The sequence below is a fragment of the Eleutherodactylus coqui genome, chromosome 2 (assembly GCF_035609145.1).
Source record: "Eleutherodactylus coqui strain aEleCoq1 chromosome 2, aEleCoq1.hap1, whole genome shotgun sequence".
Classification (NCBI taxonomy): domain Eukaryota; kingdom Metazoa; phylum Chordata; class Amphibia; order Anura; family Eleutherodactylidae; genus Eleutherodactylus; species Eleutherodactylus coqui.
In genome coordinates this window covers 336,063,364-336,084,123 of record NC_089838.1, presented here as the reverse complement: position 1 = coordinate 336,084,123, position 20,760 = coordinate 336,063,364, and the positions used below count along the sequence as shown (strand labels likewise).

Here is a 20,760-nt window from a genome sequence, read left to right as displayed (position 1 = left end):
GCTGTATCACCCACAAGCTCTATCCCTGGGACATGACAAAGTCACTTCCTTTGTGCAGGACTTATGCCAAAAACTAAAAATAACACACGACCTAGTTTTCTCTTCTATTCCAGATCCGGATAGCTTGGAAGGTTCCCACTCTCTGAATCCCAGAGATTGGGTGGTGGTAAAGAGACACGTCAGAAAGACTTTGGGGCCTCGCTTTGACGGACCATACCAGGTACTGTTAACCACTCCCACCTCGGTCAAGTTAGAGGGCAAACCCACTTGGATCCATGCCTCACACTGCAAGAAAGTTCCAACGCCTCAGCACCACGAGGGGGGTGGAAAATAGGCCCAACCCAGGGTGGTGGAGGGGGATGGCAACCTGGACACCAGCACTAATAGTCTGGATAGGTGTATTATCTACCCTTTGTCTTCTTGGACTACTCTCTTTTCGGAACAACTCCTCACCAACTGTCAATGTGAGAAGAAGATGGACTAGTTGGGCGGAAGGACACCCCAACATGTGGGAATACCTCGCTCGTGATGTGTTGAATATCTCCCATATGTGTATGCCCAATTTAAAGAGTGGGGAATCCATCCTGCGTACTTGTCTCTTGTCAGTCCCCACTCCGACGACAGAACTAAAAAGGGTATACGGGCACCTGCTGGGTAACAATGAGAGTGAAGTGGAGGAAGGCGACATTCATGAATTTGTAGGACCATATGATTATTGTATGTATTGTGATGAACAGCCTGATACGAGATGGACTAACATGACTGCTTTTATGGTGAGAAATGTAACAGAAGCTGAGGTTTTCTATAAATTCACATGTAACCCGGACAAAATAGGCAGATGTAAACACAACACCATAAAAAAATGCTTCATACATTGCGGAAACTCATATCCTGTGTAATAGGACTGACTGGCACTGTAAAAAACTCACCACTCAGATGTCATGCAACAAAACGCAGGAGACACCTAGCCACACCAAACACGTTAAACTCCCCTTAGGGTGGGTTCTGGCATGTGGCAATCTAACATATACATATATTCCAGCCAACCTGACCGGAGGTCCCTACTCCCTAGCTAGACTGAGCATACTAATGTACCAAAAACCCAACAGCCCACAGCTCACCAAAAGACAAAAGAGGGAGGTAGAAGGACTGGATAGCAAATGTGAAGGACCACCCACTCTGCTTAGCTACACAGAACATACGGCACTGGCGGTCAGTATTGTGGGTGTTCCCGGGTTGGCACAATATAACCCAAGAGTAATCAATGGATTGGCATGCGATATGGTAAAGGGCCTGAATGCCACATCACAGGCCCTGGACCTTCTCCTACTAGACATACAAGGAGTCAGGAAAGCAGCTTTACCATAAATTACCTGTTGCTCGCGGTAAACCACGGATGTGAGGAATTTGAGGGGATGTGTTGTTTCAACCTCTCTGATCACTCAGAATCCATTCACCAAAGGATCAATACCTTGGGAAAAATAGCTACTAGCATAAAACAGGATAAAGACCAGGGATGGTTTAGTTTTCTTAACCCTGCAAATTGGTTTTCTGGTCTGGGAGGATGGTTCATGGGAATCCTACAAAGTATAGTACAGATAATTGTCATGCTGTTGTGTATATATATAGTAATCAAAGTCATAATCTCTTGTGTGGGCAAATGTACGGCAAAAGCCTTTTCAGCCCCTGTGTAGGCCGACCCTTGCTGGATGAAGGTTAGACATACTGTCCAGGGATCTGACTAGGCCGTCAGCGCCATCGGGCGATAGAACTGGACCCTGCGTGTGTCTTCCTGATTCCAAAATGGGGGAATGATAGTGGCTAAAAGGGTTAATATATGTTGCTTAGCAATCCATTTGAGAAAAATAAGGATATTTTATGTGTAAAAGAACTGATGACTGTTCTGAGGAACAAGCCTGTGGTTTCTTGTTGCCCAACCTGAGTGGAATCAGGAAGGTCACCAGAGCAGATGTTCCTTAGTCTGTCAAGAAATGGCTTGACCACAGAGCGTTATCAGTTCCTAAAAAGAATGTGCTTGTCTAGGTCATATGTGGAATCACAAGTTACAGCCGGTTTAACCACAAGTCGCATCCTGCGAGGGCGATTGTCTATAAAACCAGACTACATGCAAATAATAAACAGAGTTCATTGCTTCAACCTGTACTCTGGGTATCGGTCTATGCTTTGCCTCTCCGAGCGCTCGCACCTAGGTCAATTCGGAAACGGACAACATCACTGACCAGTCTGTTTGAGCAGACTAACCCCCGACAATGGCGTAGAAGACTGGGTGGTCGATACATTGCTGGATGCATTTTCTGCCATCCACGACACAACCTGCTCACACTGCTCTGTTTGTAATAAAGGTCTATCACGTGGACCCAAAAGCTGGGGACCCCAGAAACTTGCCTCTCTCCTAATCCCGCAGCAGTTGGCTGCGATTCACCTGGACCAGGAACTCGGCCTGTTCCCACACCCTCACTTGGACCTCCGCGTCCTCACCCGCGGCCATGTTCTCGAGCCCTAACCCTACCCCTCAGCATGGTGTATTACGAATAGAGCAGACACAGAACGGTGTAAATAATTATGGAATTATTGGTGTACACCTTCACACTGACAGCGGTATTGTAATGCTAACTCCAGGCAGAAACAAATAATACGGAAGGCTGCAAACAGGTCCAGCTGTGCAATAGTGATGCAATGCAAAAGAATACAGGCTATATAGCGTGTATATGACTTTCCCTCTGTCAGTGGCTGTGGCCGTATGCTGTGCGTGAAGTTCACGGCAGACACAGAGCGGTGTGAAAAATTATGAAATTATTGGCGTACAGTTGGAGGCTGACAGCGGTATTGTAACGCAAACTGCAGGCAGAAAAAAATTATACGGCAGGCTGCATACAGGCCTAGCTGTGCAATAGTGATGCACTACAACTCCCACCAGACACCCTGTAAATTTCAGACGGTCAGAGGTAGCCCAACGAAGGAGTTTTTAAAAAAAAAATTTTGAAAAAGAATACAGGCTATATAGCGTGTATATGACTTTCCCTCTATCAGTGACTGTGGCCGTATGCTGTGCTTTAAGTTCACTGCAGACACAGACCGGTGTAAAAAAATTATGAAATTATTGGCGTACAGTTGGAGGCTGACAGCGCTATTGTAACACTAACTGCAGCCAGAAAAAAATTATACAGAAGGCTGCAAACAGGCCTAGCTGTGCAATAGTGATGCACTACAACTCCCACCAGACAACCTGTAAAATGCACACAGTCAGAGGTAGCCCCAAGAAGGACCGTTGGGGTTCTTGTAGACAGGATCCAACACTACCACTGTCCATGTCTCAGCACCACTTTCTCTATACTCTGTATAATAGACTGCAGACTGAGAACGCTATAGCTGTAATAGCCTGCACAGCCCGAGATGGGAAAAAAAAATTGGTGCAAAACTGCTCCCAGCAGCCACAACAGTAATGCACATGGTCAGATGTGGCCCTCAGAAAGACCGTTGGGGTTCCTGAGGACAGGATCCTACACTAACACTTTCCCTATAGCAGCAGCACTTTCCCTAATCTCTCCCAGTGTCTGTCTGAGGCGAGCCGCGGGCGAGACCGCTTTAAGTACTGGGCGGTCACTTGATCTCACCAGCCACTCACTGCAGGGGGGTGGGATAGGGCTGGCACATCACAGAAGGAAGTGGTAATGCCTTCCCTGCATGTCTATTGGCTAAAAAATGGCGCTAAACATGCAGGAAACGAAATCGAATTGACTCGAGTACTGCGTGGTGCTCGTCTTGAGTAACGAGCATCTCAAACACCCTAATGCTCGAACGAGCATCAAGCTCAGACGAGTGTGCTCGCTCATCTCTTGTAAAATCCCTTAAAAGTGTCCAGTCCTTAGGGCTTATTCAGACGCTTGGCTCCGCCCCCATCCTGTCCCTCCCTTTACAAATAGTGGCGAGGGTCGGGGAAGGGGCAGGAGCTCAGTTCCTGCTCCTGGCTCTTCCATCCCCCCACCCCTGCAGACAAGGACACCGTATATCGGCTCGGCGTGAAAAACGAGCCGATATACGGTCGTCTAAATAAGCCCTTAGGCTGCATCCACATGGGCTGCAATCATCGCTAAAAAATGCATGCATGTGAAGCTCATGGTTCCCAGCGGGTTCATTCACATGAGATGTTCATAGCCTGAATGAACCCGTTGGAAACTATGGGCTTCACATCCATGTGATGATTTTGTAGCGATATTTTGTGGCCCATGTGACAGATGCCTTGACGTACAAAGCAGCCGTCTCCTTAGGGTATTTTTTACACAACAGTTTGTATGTTCAGTTTTTTGTGAGCCAAATCCAGGAGTGGAGAGAAAGAGTAATGGAAAGATCTGCATGTCTTCACTATTTTGGTCCCACTCCTGGTTTTGGCTTACAAAAAACTGTTGTGTGAAACCGTGCTTAAAGGGGTTGTCCCGCGGCAGCAAGTGGGTCTATACACTTCTGTATGGCCATATTAATGCACTTTGTAATGTACATTGTGCATTAATTATGAGCCATACAGAAGTTATAAGAAGTTTTTCACTTACCAGTTCCGTTGCTAGCGTCCTCGTTCCCATGGAGCCGACTAATTTTCGCCATCTAATGGCCAAATTAGCCGCGCTTGCGCAGTCCGGGTCTTCTTCTTTCCTCAATGGGGCCGCTCGTGCAGGATGCCGGCTCCGTGTAGCTCCGCCCCGTCACGTGCCGATTCCAGCCAATCAGGAGGCTGGAATCGGCAATGGACCGCACAGAAGCCCTGCGGTCCACCGAGAGAGAAGATCCCGGCGGCCATCTTCAGTAGGCAAGTATAGAGCGCGGGGATTCAGGTAAGCGCTGTGCGTTTTTTTTAAGTCCCTGCATCGGGGTTGTCTCGCGCCGAACGGGGGGGGGGTTGAAAAAAAAAAAAACGTTCCGGCGCGGGACAACCCCTTTAAGGGGTTAATGAAGCATTGTTTTTGTGTTGCCACATTTCAAGGGTCTTAGCATTTTAATTCTTCCATCAATGGAGCATCTATGGGGCTTCTTTTTGTGGGATGAACTCTGGTCTTCATTTATCCAATTTTTGGGAACATGAAACATTTTAATTACTTTCTATTCCATTTTTTCCAAGACTAACTAAATTTGCAATTCAGGCATGTTTTTTTTTTGTTTGTTTTTTTAACAGCGTTCACTGTGCAGTATAATTGATATGCAAAATTAATTCCTCAGGGCAGTATGATGATGTCATTACTAAATATGTATAGGGTTTTTTTTGCAACTTTTAACATTACTTTTTAGAATAATTCTTTTCTGCTCATTGCTGCATTCAATGTTTTTCTTTTTTGTCAATGGTGCTGTGAAAAGTGTTTTTTGCGGAGTTATACTTTTTAATAGTACTATTTGCTGATCCATGCTACATTTTGATCACTTCCTAGTCCATTTTTTGTAAGGTGAAATAAGTAAAATTAGCTATCTTTGCTATGGTTTGGTATTTTTTTATAACGTGCACTATGCGGGTTAAATAATGTACTAGGTTTTTTCTCTGTGTCATTACAAATGCAGCAATACCACATATATGATTATTTTCTTTACATAGTTAGGGCTCGGTCAGAAGAGCGCAAAGAGAGCGCTTCTGAAAGAACCAGTGAGTTCCTATAGAAGCGCTACATGAGAGATTTAGGTGCGAGAAACGGCACTCACCTAACAAAGATAGAACCTGAATAGAGATGATCGAACATGTTCGGCTGCGCCCCTTTTCGCCCGAACACCGAACTTTGCGAGTACTTCCGTGTTCGGGCGAAAAATGTTCGGCGGTCGCCGTGGCAGCGCGGGGGGGTGCGGCGGGGAGTGGGGGGGAGAGGGAGAGAGAGAGGGCTCCCCCCTGTTCCCCGCTGCTGCCGCCTGCGCTGCCACGGCGACCCCCGCCCCCCGGCGGCCCCCGAACATTTACGCCCGAACACTGAAGTGTTCGGGAAAGCCGGTGTCCGGGTGCGTAAGTGTCCGTAACGGACACGTTCGATCATCTCTAAACCTGAACTATCTTTCGTGTGCTGTGCAGCAGTTTCCATCGACTCCTATAGGAACAGGAATTAATGGAAAATCCTGCATTTAGAATAGATTCTCCGCTGCTTACAGCAGGACATGTAAAACTTGCTGCCCAGAAGCACATTTTAAATGTCCCACTGTAAACTCCTGTTAGTACCTGTGGGGAGGAGGGAACTCGACGAGGGTTCCTTTAATCCTCGCGGGAACTAACAGCAATATTCAATGGGACATTTAAAATGTGCTTCTGGGCAACGCCTTTTAAATACCCTGCTGTGAGCAGCTGAGTATTCCTTCTGTACCCCTGCTGGGTGATTCCCCCTCTCTCCCCAAAGGATTTCCCTATAGTGTGGATAGAGGGGGTAGAGGGGTTACAGAGCTTTCCCCTTGGGTTTCCAGGAGAGCATGGGAGGAGAGGTGGGGCTAGACTGATCCACCTCTAGCCCCGCCTCTCTAGCTCTGCAATAGAGATTTTCTGTGAGAAGCTCTATAGCCTGCCCACTCTATCCATTCTCTCTGCGCTATTGGGATATACCACGCTCGTCTGACCAAGGCCTGAAGGGGAAATGGTGGGATTTTGACATTTTTTTTTTCATACACTTTTAAAATATATTCTTCAGATGTTGGGAAACTTGAATAGCAGCATCTTTTATCATTCTTCTACTATACTTCAGTATAGTAGTGTATTAGAAAGCCTCCGGAGCTCAGCTATATTCAAGCATCTGAATTCCATAGCTACCCGTCAGAACTCAGCAATCACATCACAGATGCGTGACAGAAGGAGACCCCTCCCTCTATCAGCCTTTACATGTCGTGATTGCACTGACCGTGACGTGTAAAGAGTTAAACAGTGGGGATCAATGGTTTCTTCGGTCCGCACTGTTGCAGCAAGTCCTGGGCTTTCGTCTGGCAGGCTTCACATGCAGCTGCCATCACTTCTGAGAATTCCAAATCTTAACCCTACAGCAAAATATGTGGCTTTCAGTTGCATTTTTTGCCATGCTCTGCATGCAGATTTAGCCCTCTCTATGGGCAAAATTCATGTGCAAAATGGTGCCAATAAGTGAGGCAAAGCCAATGTGGCTCAGAGATACTAAAATGTTGGGATACCCCTGCTTAAAAAGTTAAATTAACCCCTTAGGGATCAAGCCTGTTTGCGCCTTAATGACCAGGACAAATTTTGGAAATCTGACGTGTCACTTTAACATAGAATAACTCCATAAAGGTTTTGCATATCCAAGTGATTCTTACATTGTTTTTCACCACATATTGTACTTCATTTAGAATGTAAAAATGGACCGATATATTTTGTGTATATTTATTAAAAGCGCCAAAATTGGGAACATTTTTTAAAATTGTCATTTTTTTCACATTTTCATATGTAATATATCAAATATGTGCAAACAAACTGTACAAAATTTTGATAAGATATATATTTCCATCCCTTTAGCTTATTCTCGACACGCATTTGAAAAGCTTTCTTTTTTTTTAAAACCTTTTAGGAGACATACAAATTTAACATTGATTATTATCAACAGGAACACTTTGTTCTCCTACACCAAACCAAGATTGTAAAGGCTCATAGGTGTCAGAATTATAGATACCCCCACAAATGACCCCTACACAACTGCACCCCTAAATGTATTCACTGAGGGGTGTCATGAGTATTTTGACCCCACAGTTTTTGTTAGGATTTAATGCAATTTAGAAGAGAAAAAATGAAATGTAATATTTTTGCAAATATGTCATTTTAAGGGCTCATTCACACGGGCGTTTTAACGTGCAATTTTTTTGTGCGCAGAATGCAAACGTGCAAAAATTTGCATGACCACACTTGGCAGTGTTTTTCCGCACATAAAGTGTGCTGCCCACTATCCCCTGCTGTGGCTGTGACAGCTGCAGAGGATTCCTTGGATGTGAAACCTCTGGATGCTTTCACATCCAGGGGCTTCACCTTGTCGCCAATGGGGCCGGTGGCAGCGGTGACCCGATTGACATACTGAGAACATCACACTCCTCTGTCTCAGCTGTCATTCAATATCTGAGTGCTGCCTCTGATTGGTCACAATGCCCAGCCAATCAGAAACAGCCCTTTCAGCAGGCGGGGATTTTAAATCCCCGCCTGCTAAAAGCTCTTCATAGCAGTTCACGAGAAGACCCGGCTAGATGTGCCTGAGCCCTGGCAGCTGCAGAGAGGTTAGTATATATATGTTTTTTATTTTTTATACATTTTAGGGATGATTTTCTGGAAAGGGCTTATATTTAAAGCCCTTCCCCGAAAATCACTGCAGGGCATTCCGGCAGCCCATTGCCGGCTCCATTGAATTAAATGGAAGAACATTGCACTCCTGCCACAGCTGTCACAGCTGTGCCAGAGGATCACGATCTTCACTGTGTATTCTCAATGGGGTCAGTGCTGCTGCCGCCAGCCCCGTTAAGCACAAGGTGAAACCCCTGGATGCGACAGGTTTCACATTCAAAAAAGATGGATGCCGCAGTTACCTGCGTTTTAAAATCTGCTACCCTATATTTACCGCTGTGCATTTTTGGGCACAGGTGCAGATCTCAAACGCAGATAAGATGCGCATGTTAAAACACCCATGTGACTGAGCCCTAAAGTTTTTTTTTCTAGAGTGCACATGAAAATGAGAATTTACACCCAAAAATGGATACCCCTGTCTATCCAATGTTCAGAAACATACCCATTGTGGCCGTAATATTATGTTCATATGCACAACGGGGCCCAAACCAGAAAGAGCAGCCAGTGACTTTTAGAGCTGACATTTTGCTTGCAGGTGTTTTAGGCCCCATTGCACAGTTGTAAAGCCTTTAACCTATTAACGACGGCCCCATCGGGATTCTACGTCCTGGCCGGCTGGGCTTTATTCCTAGAGGATGTAGTTTTATGCATCCTCTAGGAATGACAGCCCTGCAGGCTCAGGACGTGATAGCTCCATGCTGCCGGTTACCAGAGGTAGCCGACAGCATGGAGCTGTCATCCCGGGCCACGGGACCCCACCCCCGGTAACGGGATCGCCGGTATCCACCGGATACCGGCAATCGCGTTAAACTCAATAGAGAGTTAAAAACAATTAAAGTTTCAGCTCCCCTTACGGATCGGATCCATAAGGAGAGCTGAGAGTACTCACCCCCCGTCCTCCGCAGCGTCCGGATCCTTCTGTCTTCTCCCCGGCACTGCCGCCGGCGTCTGCACATGCGCGCCAGACGAATTACGTCACGCGCATGCGCAGAGAGCCGGGAGGCCCGAGGAATTTAAAAACTCTGTCACCGGGAGCCGCTGTATCCAATGGATAGCAGCGATCATGTAAAAGTAAAAGAAAAGTTTAAAAAGTGTAAAAAAAAAAAGATAAAAAGTTTGTTTCATCTTCCCTCATGGATCATATCCATGAGGGGAGTTGAAATTAGGTACCTTAAGCCACCAGATTTATCCGCAGACCTTGCCCGGCTTTTGCGCACGCGTCCGTCGCCAAAATGGCGGACGCAGGCACAAAAGCTGCAGATTGGCGCGGTAATTTAAAATCTCCCCGCACCTGGCTACTAAATGTAGCCAAGAGCCTGGAGATTTCATACGTGGCCACGGTACGCGTTTCCCAGTCACGTGATCGCCGTTATCCAATGGATAACGGCGATCACGTAAAAGTAAAAAAAAGCTCAATTTTCACCTCCCATCACGGATTGGATCCGTGAGGGGAGGTGAAATTACTTAAATAAAGCCAGCAGCGAGGTTCCCTGACGGGATCCCTATCCTTATCCGCGGACCTTCCCCCAGTTTTGGCGCATGCGCCCGTCGCCAAAATGGCGGAAGCAAGCGCAGAAGCTGGGGAGGGCAAGAGAAAATTTAAAATCTCCTTGCTCCTGGCTACTAAAGGCAGCCAAGAGCTTAGAGATGTCACGAGGGGCCGCGGTGAGCGGTCTTCGGTCACGTGATCGCCATTATACAATGTATAATGGCGGTCACGTAAAAGTCAAAAGACAGTTAAAGTTTGATGCTCCGTTCAGTTTGGGCCCCGTTGTGCATCCAGACAGAAGATTAGGGCCACAATGGGTATGTTTCTGAACACGGGACAAATGGGGGTATACATTTTGGGGTGAAAGTCTTCATTCCTATGTGTGCTGCACAAAAAAAACTATTTTTAAAATTACATAATTGCCAAAAAAACAAAAATCTTAATTTTTTTCCCTCTGCTTTGCTTCGATTCATTTAAAAACTGTGGGGTCAAAATACACAGTATACCCCTAGATGAATGCGCTAAGGGGTCTAGTTTTTAAAATGGGGTCATTTGTGGGGGTCCTCTGTCGTTTTGGTTGCTCACGGGTTCTATAAGTGGGCAATGGGGCCTGAAACACCTTCAACCAAAATGTCTGTTCTCAAAACCACCCGCTGCTCCTTCCAGTTTGGGCCCCGTTGTGCATACGGACAAAAGATTAGGGCCACAATGGGTATGTTTCTGAACACGGGACAAACGGGGGTATCCATTTTTCAGTGAAAGCCTACGTTTATATGTCTGCTGTCCAAAAAAATGTTTTTAAAATCACATAATTGATAAAAAAAAACAAAAATCGTAATTTTTTCCTTCTGCTTTGCTTTGCTTCATTCAAAAACTGTTGGGTGAAAATATGCAATACACCCCTAGATGAATGCGCTAAGAGGTCTAGTTTCCAGAATTAGGTCATTTGTGGGGGTTCTCTATCGTTTTGGCCGCTTGAGGGGTCTACAAGTGAGCAATGGGGCCTAAAACGCCTTCAAGCAAAATGTCTGATCTGAAAGCCACCGGCTGCTCCTTTCGGTTTTGGCCCCGTTGTACATACGGACAGAAGATTAGGGCCACAATGGGTATGTTTCTGAACACGGGACAAACGGGGGTATGCATTTTGAGGTGTAAATCCTCATTTTTATGTGCACTATAGAAAAAAATTCTGTGTTAATAATTACGTATTTGCAAAAATATGAAATTTTATTTTTTTTACTCTAAATTGCATTAATTCCTGAAAAGAAACTGTGGGGTCAATATACTCCTGACACCCCTCAGTGAATACACTAAGGGGTGTAGTTTTTAAAATGGAGTCATTTGTGGGGTTATCTATAATTCTGACACCTATGAGCCTTTACAATCTTGGCTTGGTGACGGAAAATAAAGAATTCCTCAAAATGTTGATAAGTAATGTTAAATTTGTATGTCTCCTAAATGGTTAAAAAAAAACAAAAGTTTTTCAAACATGCATCCAGAATAAAGTGAACAGATAGAAATATATATCTGGGCAAAAATTTATACCGTATGTTTGCACATATTTGAGATATTACAGTTGAAAACGTGAAAAAATGACACTTTTTTCAAAATTTTCCCATTTTTGGGGTTTTTAATAAATATACACAAATTCTATGGGTCTATTTTAACCACTAAAATGAAGTACAACATGTGGCGAAAAAACAATGTCAGAATCACTTGGATATGCAAAACCTTTACGGAGTTATGATATGTTAAGTGACACATGTCAGATTTCCAAAATTTGGCTCCGTCACTAAGGCGCAAACAGGCTTCGTCACTAAGGGGTTAAGCGGCCGAAACAATGTAGAACTCCCACAAATGACCCCATTTTGAAAACTAGACCCCAAACTGCATATTTTTACTCCAGTTTTTGAATTAATATAAGCAAAGCAGAAGGAAAAAAAATACAATTTTTTTTCTTGCATCCTAAATTGGATCCCCCTGCTTGTCCAGTGTTCAGAAAGATACCCATTTTGGCCCTAAATTTCTGTTTGTATGCACATTGGGGCCCAAACCGAAAGGAGCAGCCGGTGGCTTTCAGAACAGACATTTTGCTTGAAGGTGATTTAGGCCCCATTGCCCATTTGTAGAGCTCTTAAGCGGCCAAAACTATATAAAACACCCACACATTACCCCATTTTGAAAACTAGACCCCTCAATGAATTCATATTGGGGTGTACTGCATATTTTTACCCCACAGTTTTTGAATGAATCTAAGCAAAGCAGAATAAAAACAGTTAAGATTTTAATTTTTTGGCAATTGTGTCATTTTGAAAACATTTTTTTGTGCAGCACACATATGAATAAAGACTTTCACTCCAAATGGATACCCCTGTTTCTCCCGTGTTCATAAACATACCCATTGTAGCCCTAATCTTCTGTCTGTATGCACAACAGGGCTCAAAATGAAAGGAGGTGGCTTTCAGAACAGAAATTTTGCTTGGAGGTGTTTTAGGCCCCATTGCACATCTGTAGAGCCCTCGAGGCACCAAAATGATGCATAACCCCTACAAATGACCCCAATTTGAAAACTAGACCCCTTAACTAAATCATCCAGGGATGTACTGCATATTATGACCCCACAGTATTTGAATGAATGTAAGCAAAGCAGAAGAAAAAAAAAATCATTTTTTGGACAATTGTGTCATTTTAAAAACAGTTTTTGTTGTACAAAACACATAAGAATGAAGACTTGCACCCCAAAATCGATACCCCTGTTTGCCCTGTGTTCAAAAACACTGTGGCCCTAAATGTCTGTTTGTATGCACAACAGCGCCCAAACCATAAGGAGTAGCCGGTGGCTTTCAGAACACACATTTTGCTTGTAGGTGTTTTAGACCCCATAGCACAATTGTATGGCCCTTGAGCGGCTAAAACAATGAAGAAGCCCCACAAATGACCCCATTTTGAAAGGCAGACCCCTTATCGAATCTATCTAGTGTGTACTGCATATTTTTACCCCACAGTTTTTAAATGAATCTTAGCAAAGCAGGAGGAAAAAAAATACAATTTTCATTTTTTTGGCAATTCTGACATTTTAAAAACAGTTTTTTTTGTATGGCATACTTAGTAATGAATACTTGCAACACAAAATGAATCCCCCTGTTTGTCCCATGTTTAGAGATATACCTATTGTGGCCCTAATCTACTTATAGGACACATGGCTAGGCCTATAATGGAGGGAACACACGTTGGATTTCAGGGCACAGCTGAATAAATTCCAGGCCCCATCGCCCACTTGTGCAGAAAAATAATAGACTCCCTAAAAATAATCCCCCCCTTCCCCACACACTCTGCACCCTTTTTGGCGTTTCCTAAGTCTTAGATAAGAGTAATAATGTAAACTGTGTGGTATGTCCGAAGACAGGGGTAATTACGGGGGCCTGGTTGGGATGGGCACATATGGGAAATAAAATCGGGTATCCCTCCTCCTCCCATGCTTTTTTGGGGGGTATTTCTTGACCTCAGCGGCAGTCATTGGGAGGGGGAGTGGCCCTTTGTGAGGCTTCATAATCTTGCTGAGGTGTGGGGGTCTCACACACAAGGTGCTCAACAAGCTGCTCCTGTAGCTGCAGGAAGACGAACGTTCCTGGGGCTTCTTGTAAATTACATATTCCAGGTAGCAGTCTGAATAACCCTGGGCTCTCGCGGCTGTATGTGGAATCTGCTTGCAGAGGCCCGCTGCGGGTCCCAGCTGTCAGCCCGGCTGTGGCGCTGCATGCGGCCCTGTAATGTACTGCACATAACTGCCTACTCACACAGGCGGTCATGCACAGTACACTTTTTCTTGTTTGTATTTCCCGCACTGTTGCTTAGCGATGATGTAAGTACGTGGAGTCCGTACACCAATGTAGTTGCATATAGGCTGCAGGTATATCCGTGACCATAGAACACAATGGGTTGTATGTTGCGGATATCTGCAGTAAAATAGAACATGCTGCGTTCTGTTTTCTGCGAGTGATTACGTAATTCCGACCCGCTTATGTGAGTGGAATTGTGTAATCTGTGCATTTGATTGATCTGAGTAGTACCACTGTTCTAAAGCATGCAGAATCTGCAATTTCTATCCAGTCATGTAAGACCGGCCTAATGGTAGATCACTACCTTTTTATGACATGACCATGAACTGCTCAACAAGGCTGCTGATCACTGCCCCAGGCTCTCGGCGACTGTTGGTTGCAGGGAGCAAGGAGATTTTAAATTTCCTTGGCACCCTAGCTCCTGTGCATGTGTCCGCCATTTTGCTGGTGGGAATGGTGCATGGAGGATGAGGATGATTGCGTCAGGGTTCAAATATGGAGGTCTCTGGTAAGACATTTCATGTCCTCTCACTGATCGCAGGGAGGGAGGGAGATGAAACTTCCACTTTTTAAATTTTTTTTTACATGATCGACATTATTTACTTGGATAATGGCGATCATCTGACCAGGGACTGCACAATGCGGGCCCCCATGACATCTCCAGACTCTCGGCTATCTTTGGTCGCCAGGAGCAGGGAGATTTTAAATTTCCCGTGCAATCCTTGACTTTTGCACATGCATCCACCATTATGCTGACGGGCGCATGCGCCAAAGCTGGGGCAAGGTCCGTGGATAAAGATCCCATTGGGGGACAAATCCGGGGACCTTTGTTATGTAATTTCATCTCCCCTCACAGATACGATCCATAAGTGGAAATAAAATTTTATTTCTTGAACCTTTTTTTATTTTTTTTACACCTTTTAATTTTACATAACCGTTATCCAATGGATAACGGTGATCATGTGACCGGGAACCACATATAGTGGTCCACGGTGACATCTCCCTGCACTTGGCTATCTTTGACAGCCAGGTGCAGGGGAATTTTACATTTTCCAAGCTCTCTGGCTTTCTAAGCATGCACGCCACTTTGGCGCATGCGCAAAAGTCTGCGGCAGCTGCACATTGCCGCCAGAGATCATGGAGGAGAGGGGCGAGTATTTTCACCTCCCCTCACGTATCCGATCCATGAAGGGAGGTAAAACTTTAACTTTTTTTCACGTTCCCCAGTGACATCTCCTGCTTCCCGGCTACCTTCAGGAGCTGGGAACCAGGACATTTTAAATTTGCCATGGCATCGGGCCTTCTGCGCATGTGTGTGATATAATGCTGCTTGGCACTCATGCGCAGAAAGCCAGCGTCTGGTCCTGGAGGACCAAATCACCATCAGACAGCGTCGAGGACCGGGGTGAGTAGTCTCAGCGGCTCCCATTGAATAGCGCCAATCACATTGTCAGGGTGGGGTGGAGCTCCCCACAGCCCGGGATGACAGCTCCGTGTTGTCAGCTACCTCCAGGCACCGACAGCATGGAGCTGTCATGTCCACAGCCCACATGGCTTTAATCCCTGCAGGATGCATGTTTTTACGTCCTGAGGGATTAAAGCCCACTTGGGCAAGATGTAAAAACACTATGGGCTTATCACTAAGGGGTTAACTACAGTACTTATTTATGAGCCACCAAAGGCAAATTATAAAAACATTTAAGTTTCTGAAGAGCTTCTTTAATGTCTTTGTTCCTCAGAGTGTATATAATAGGATTAAGCAGTGGAGTCATCACCGTGTACATCAGAGACAAGACCTTGCTCAGGATTGGAGATTGTCCTTTGGTTGGAAAGAAATAAACAATCATTAATGTCCCATAAAACATGTAGACCACAATGAGGTGGGAGCTGCAGGTGGAGAAGGCTTTATGTCTTCCAGTATTGGATGGGATCTTCAGAATGGTGATGGCAATATACACATAGGATGTCACAATTATTATAAAAGGTATCATCACAATGAATGATCCAATTATAAGATCAAATGTACGAATTATGGCTGTATCAGAGCAGGAGAGCTGCATTAGTTGTTCATAGTCACAGTAGAAATGGTCAATAATGTTCGGCCCACAGAAAGGAAAACTATAGAAATATATTACATTAATCAATATTATAATAAAAACAACCAACCAAATGATACTAACAGAAGTAACACAAAACATCTGATTTATGATAGAGTGATAATAAAGGGGGTTACAGATGGCCAGATAACGGTCATAAGACATCAATGAGAGTAGAAGACATTCTGAGGACTCTGAGCTAGTAAATATAGAATACTGGATGATGCATTCAATAAAACTTATAGCATCTGCTCCATATAGTACAGTGTGAAGAAGGGTGGGCACAATATCTGTAATCACCAGGATGTCACAAAGTGAGAGCTGGGTAATGAAGAAATACATGGGAGACCGAAGGGTTTTGCTCAACACATACAAGACCATGATAAGAAGGTTTCCTGTAATGGTCCCACAATATATAATGACCAGCAGAAAGAACAGAAATGTGACATTTTGAAAATTTGGAAATCCCAGAAGAATGACAGTGGTTATATTATTTGTCAAGACCATCTGGAGAAAATAATTGATATTATTGATCATTATCAAAATCTGAGCTCCGGACGATTATATTTTTTTCCTATTCTTCGATGAAAATCTCATTGATTTAAAGTAAAAAAAAAAAACATTTTTGTTAGTAATGGAAAAATTCATGGTAATAGAAATCTGGACTTCTAAAGGAGCAACCATTAACTTTTCAGTAACCTCCACGACCAAGACTACCTTCCTAGTCGCTCAGCTAGACCTTGGAGTCAGCTCTAAGAAGAGCCTTGATGGTCCCAAATTAATTTCATTGAACATGATGTCAACTATATTTTGCATGATCTTCAATGCTGAAGCATTTTTACCCCTTTCTAGACCTGTGCCTCAACACAATCTTGTCTCAGAGATCTACAGATAAGTTCTTCCACTTAATGGAAGAAAGTTTGTTAATGTACACTTTCAATAAACATTTCAATAAACCTATTGGCCTCCATACGTGTTTTATCACTTAAGTTCTTAGTACTCATCGAATCTGTTTCAAATAATCTGTCTACAGTGTGTAATGCGAATTAAGCCATGGTTTCCATATTTTCCAAAATTTGTCAGGACAGCCCCTGTGCTTGTATATTATCTTTTCATATGGAATTATTATATTTACCCATCTTCTCCAGCTCCTGACAGAGGGCGACTCCATAGCCATCCGCTTCATAGCTATTGCCTTCCTGGCCAGAAACAAAACTTCTCTGAGGAAAATTTGGGTATGATACAGCCATATTTCTTCTTCCAATAAACCAGAGAGTGCGATCTTTGGTTCCAAAGTAAGGGGAAGAGGCAGGAGTGGGGACAAAAAGGTGCATATATATCTGCCCATTTTCTGAAGTCTGACTGGGGTTAGATAGAACACTATATGGCTGTATTAGCTTGTTGTTGATAGCCGGAGATACTGTTAAATGTGAGTTCATCACATCCTGCCATTCCTCTGATGATAGCATAGGGATGTGGGTTTTTCATTTCTCATATACAGCCAAAGGGTTGTAGCTAAATTGGGCTGACAATAAATGTGTGTATAATATAGAAATGAAACCCTTAGGTCTTTGGAATTTTAATATTCCTATGATGGCATAATTGGATATTCTAACTGAGGCTGGGGGTGGGGTTGGGGATTGAGAATTTAGCGCATGATATAATTGGAAATGTCTAAATAATTGGAGTTGAGGTGTTTGTTGTTTTTCGTGCAATTGAGTATATGACATTAGCGCATTCGTATACATCTTCCAATGTATTTATACCTTGCGTGATCCAGTACTTGCAGTCTGGCATAAATTATAAGGAGGGTATAGCAGGATTGTACCATAACTGGAGATCCAATACCACATCTGTAAAATGTTAGATATTTTTGGAAATGCGCCAAACAGACAGGGCTAGCTTGTGCAATGGTAATAAATTGGATGTCCTGCTCAATTCGGGTTTTTCTAGGAAATTCCCCATCACTCCCCCAGCCAGGTAGTGGTTCGCCAAATGCAAATGCTCTTCCCAGAAACCAGGGCCTCACATTTTGTAGTTAACCTGCCAGTTAATAAAGTTTAAAGTCTAACAAAGCCCTTCCGACCTGGTCCTTGAAACTTTGTAAAGTAGACAATTACAGCTCGGAACGGGAAGAGCCCCAAATAAATGCAGTAAAAAGAGAATTCAAAAATTGAAAAAAAAAATTAACAGGACTTTGTCCGTTATATGTTGCAAAATGTATAGGCACTTAGGTTGTATAGCCATTTTAATCAGATTAATACGATTCAACACTGATACGGACAACTTAGCTTATAGTTTGAGTTTTGTCTTAACTAGTTCTTGCAGTGGGGAGATGGACTCATCAATTGCTCTTTTGTGATCATATGTCATAATGACTGAAAGATATTTAAATTTAGATACCACTGGCAAGCCACTCCTGGAGACCAGAGGGTCAACTGATGTGTCCCGAGCAGTGTATAAGATTGCGGATTTTGACCAATTAAGGTACAGACCTGAGAACTGAGAAAATCTGTTTATGATATGAAGGGCTTGAGAAACGGAGCGTTGAAGAAAAAGTATCATGTCTTCTGCTTAGAGGCTTTTAACACATTTTTCTGCCCCGCCCAGTGAATTCCTGTGATTTCCTGAGTATCTCACAGTCGTATAGCCAGCACCTCTATCGCTATGACAAATAATGCCAGGGACAAAGAGTAGCCCTGCCTGGTATCTCATGATAAGCAAAATTTAGAGGACGGTATGCCGTTCACTGTCAAATTACCTGTTGGAGTTTTATAAATAATTTGGATCTACTTCAAAAATTCTGGACCAAATCTAAAGCAGTTGGGGGCGTGGCCTGCGAGGGGGCGTGGCCTGCGACCAGCATGAACAGTCGCAACTGAGAGGAGCTCTCCAGGGGGAACAGCAAAATCCGTCCAAAATCCTGGCCTGACCAGAACCAGACCAACCCAAACGAGACCAATGGGCTCCTAAACCTATAGAGAAAAACTGGACTGCAAATAAAGGAAATTGCAACCCTCTAACTCCTCCAACAGAGCCGCGAACGAGAAAAGGCGCCAAAACCCGCCATCTTTCCCGCACTTCGGGCACGGACCACCTCTTCAACTCACCTCGTCTCCCGGCTGCCTCGGAACCCCGGCGGACCATCCTCTCCCACCCATCACTCAGCGGAGGACCCCTCGGACGTCCGAGGCTGAATACACCATCTCAGCCGGACCGGAGCCCCTCTGCGCTGTCTCCGCGCCACAGAGACCGGCACCCGCCGCGAGAAGAGAGGGGGTGGCCCCTCCACCGAAACTGTCGGTTTTGCCCCTGGAGCGCGAGGTACTTCGCCCCTCACACATCCGAGCCGAAACCGCCGCCGCGGAAGCCGTAACCACCCAGCAGGCTCCGACTGCCCCGACGCTGCCTACCTGCGGCCGGCCCCGTGGACCGAGACACTCCGAGACGGGGCTGAGCACTCTTCCTGCGTCGCTCCGGAGCGCCGCTGCCGGGCACCTTCCCCCGGAAGAGACCACGTGGGGCATCCCCGGACCGGCGCCCTGCCGAACCCACCGCACAGCAAACTCCTTACCGCTACACAGCGGCGACATCCAACGCCCCGGGGCGCACCAAACACGAGCCCACACGCCGACCTGATCCCGGCCCCACGGGCTGAAAACCCCGCTACTCACCTCCGGCTGCGGCGGACCTGACCGTTCCCGACGATCCTTCCTCGACAGCTCGTCCCGTCTCCGGGCCGCCCTGTCGCCACCAGTTCGCATCACCCAGGACACTGCTCCCGTGGGGACTCCCCCTCGGACCCGGCCCTGCGGAGCCGGCAGCAGAACTGTAAGTGTATCATAAGGGGCCAGGGGACAACACACAGGACGGAATAGACCTGCCACAGCCACAAATTCTGTCCAAACGGCCCACGACAGACAAGGATCACCCTGTCCCCTAAAATAGCCAAGGGACCGGCTATCCTATCGCGCACCTGTAAGCGGACTGTATTACACCGAGTCAGCAAATATTAAACCCCGCAACAGACACTGTCCCATCTCCGACCCTAAACCACATTGAACGAGGGTGGTCTGTTTAACCCCGCGGCTGACAAGCTACCATATTTGACGGGCACGACCCCCTGCCCCCTCCACCACGGCCGGACCTGGGCCAGTAATAACAGGGTGCTACTAAGATCCAGATGACCGAACACTCTTACCTCAACAACCCATAACAACACAAAGATTTCTGATCCCTACAAGCAAATACCGACGCCATCTATACTACAACAACAAATCTCATAACCCGCAAGACCAACCTAGCGAAATCTAACATGAGTACACGCGCAAAAGGCGGCTCAGCCGCCGAAAAACTCAAAGAATTCTCCCGCTCTGAAACCCCTGATCACACCCCGCGTGCAACGCGACCCACACAGGCGAAAGATCCTGAAAACGAACCAGGGCAAAACCCAGAACCCACTATGCGTCAACTCCTAGATGCGATCAACACTTGCAAATCCTCTCTTTCCAACAAAATAGAGGAGATTAAATCCGATGTCTCCCTCTTAAGACAAGACCTACACAATATGCGTGACAGAATGCGGGAAATGGAGGACCGCGTCTCCAACGTAGAAGACACACTACACCCGTTAACCACAGCGGTCAAAAAGGCAACAAGAGCAATAGAATTCTGCCAATCTAAAACAGACGATCTGGAAAATCGCTCGCGCCGTAACAATCTCCGCATAATAGGCCTGCCCGAAAAATCAGAGGGCTCCCATCTGGAAACATTTGCGGAAACCTGGCTTAAAACGTTACTGGGAGAAGACACCTTTTCTACCCACTTTATAGTGGAAAGAGCCCATCGAGTCCATGCAAAACCACCACAGCCGGGAGCCCCCCCGCGCCCCTTTCTAGTAAGGCTCCTAAATTGCAGGGACCGAGACGCTGCACTACGTCAAGCCAGAATAAAAGGCCCACTAAAGTACAATAACACAACGATCTCCATATTTCCCGACTTCTCGGCGGAGCTACAAAAACAAAGAGCCACCTT

At 45.4% G+C, this 20,760-nt stretch overlaps 1 protein-coding gene across 1 annotated transcript; it reads right to left on the bottom strand.

The window, feature by feature from the left end:
• Window positions 1–15,291: 15,291 nt before the first annotated feature.
• Window positions 15,292–19,490, bottom strand: LOC136613179 (olfactory receptor 11A1-like). The gene is made up of 2 exons (XM_066594020.1): window positions 19,401–19,490; window positions 15,292–16,233 (listed from the first exon to the last, which is right to left on the bottom strand). The coding sequence occupies exons 1-2, from the start codon at window positions 19,488–19,490 to the stop codon at window positions 15,292–15,294; spliced, it is 1,032 nt and encodes a 343-aa protein (XP_066450117.1).
• Window positions 19,491–20,760: the final 1,270 nt, after the last annotated feature.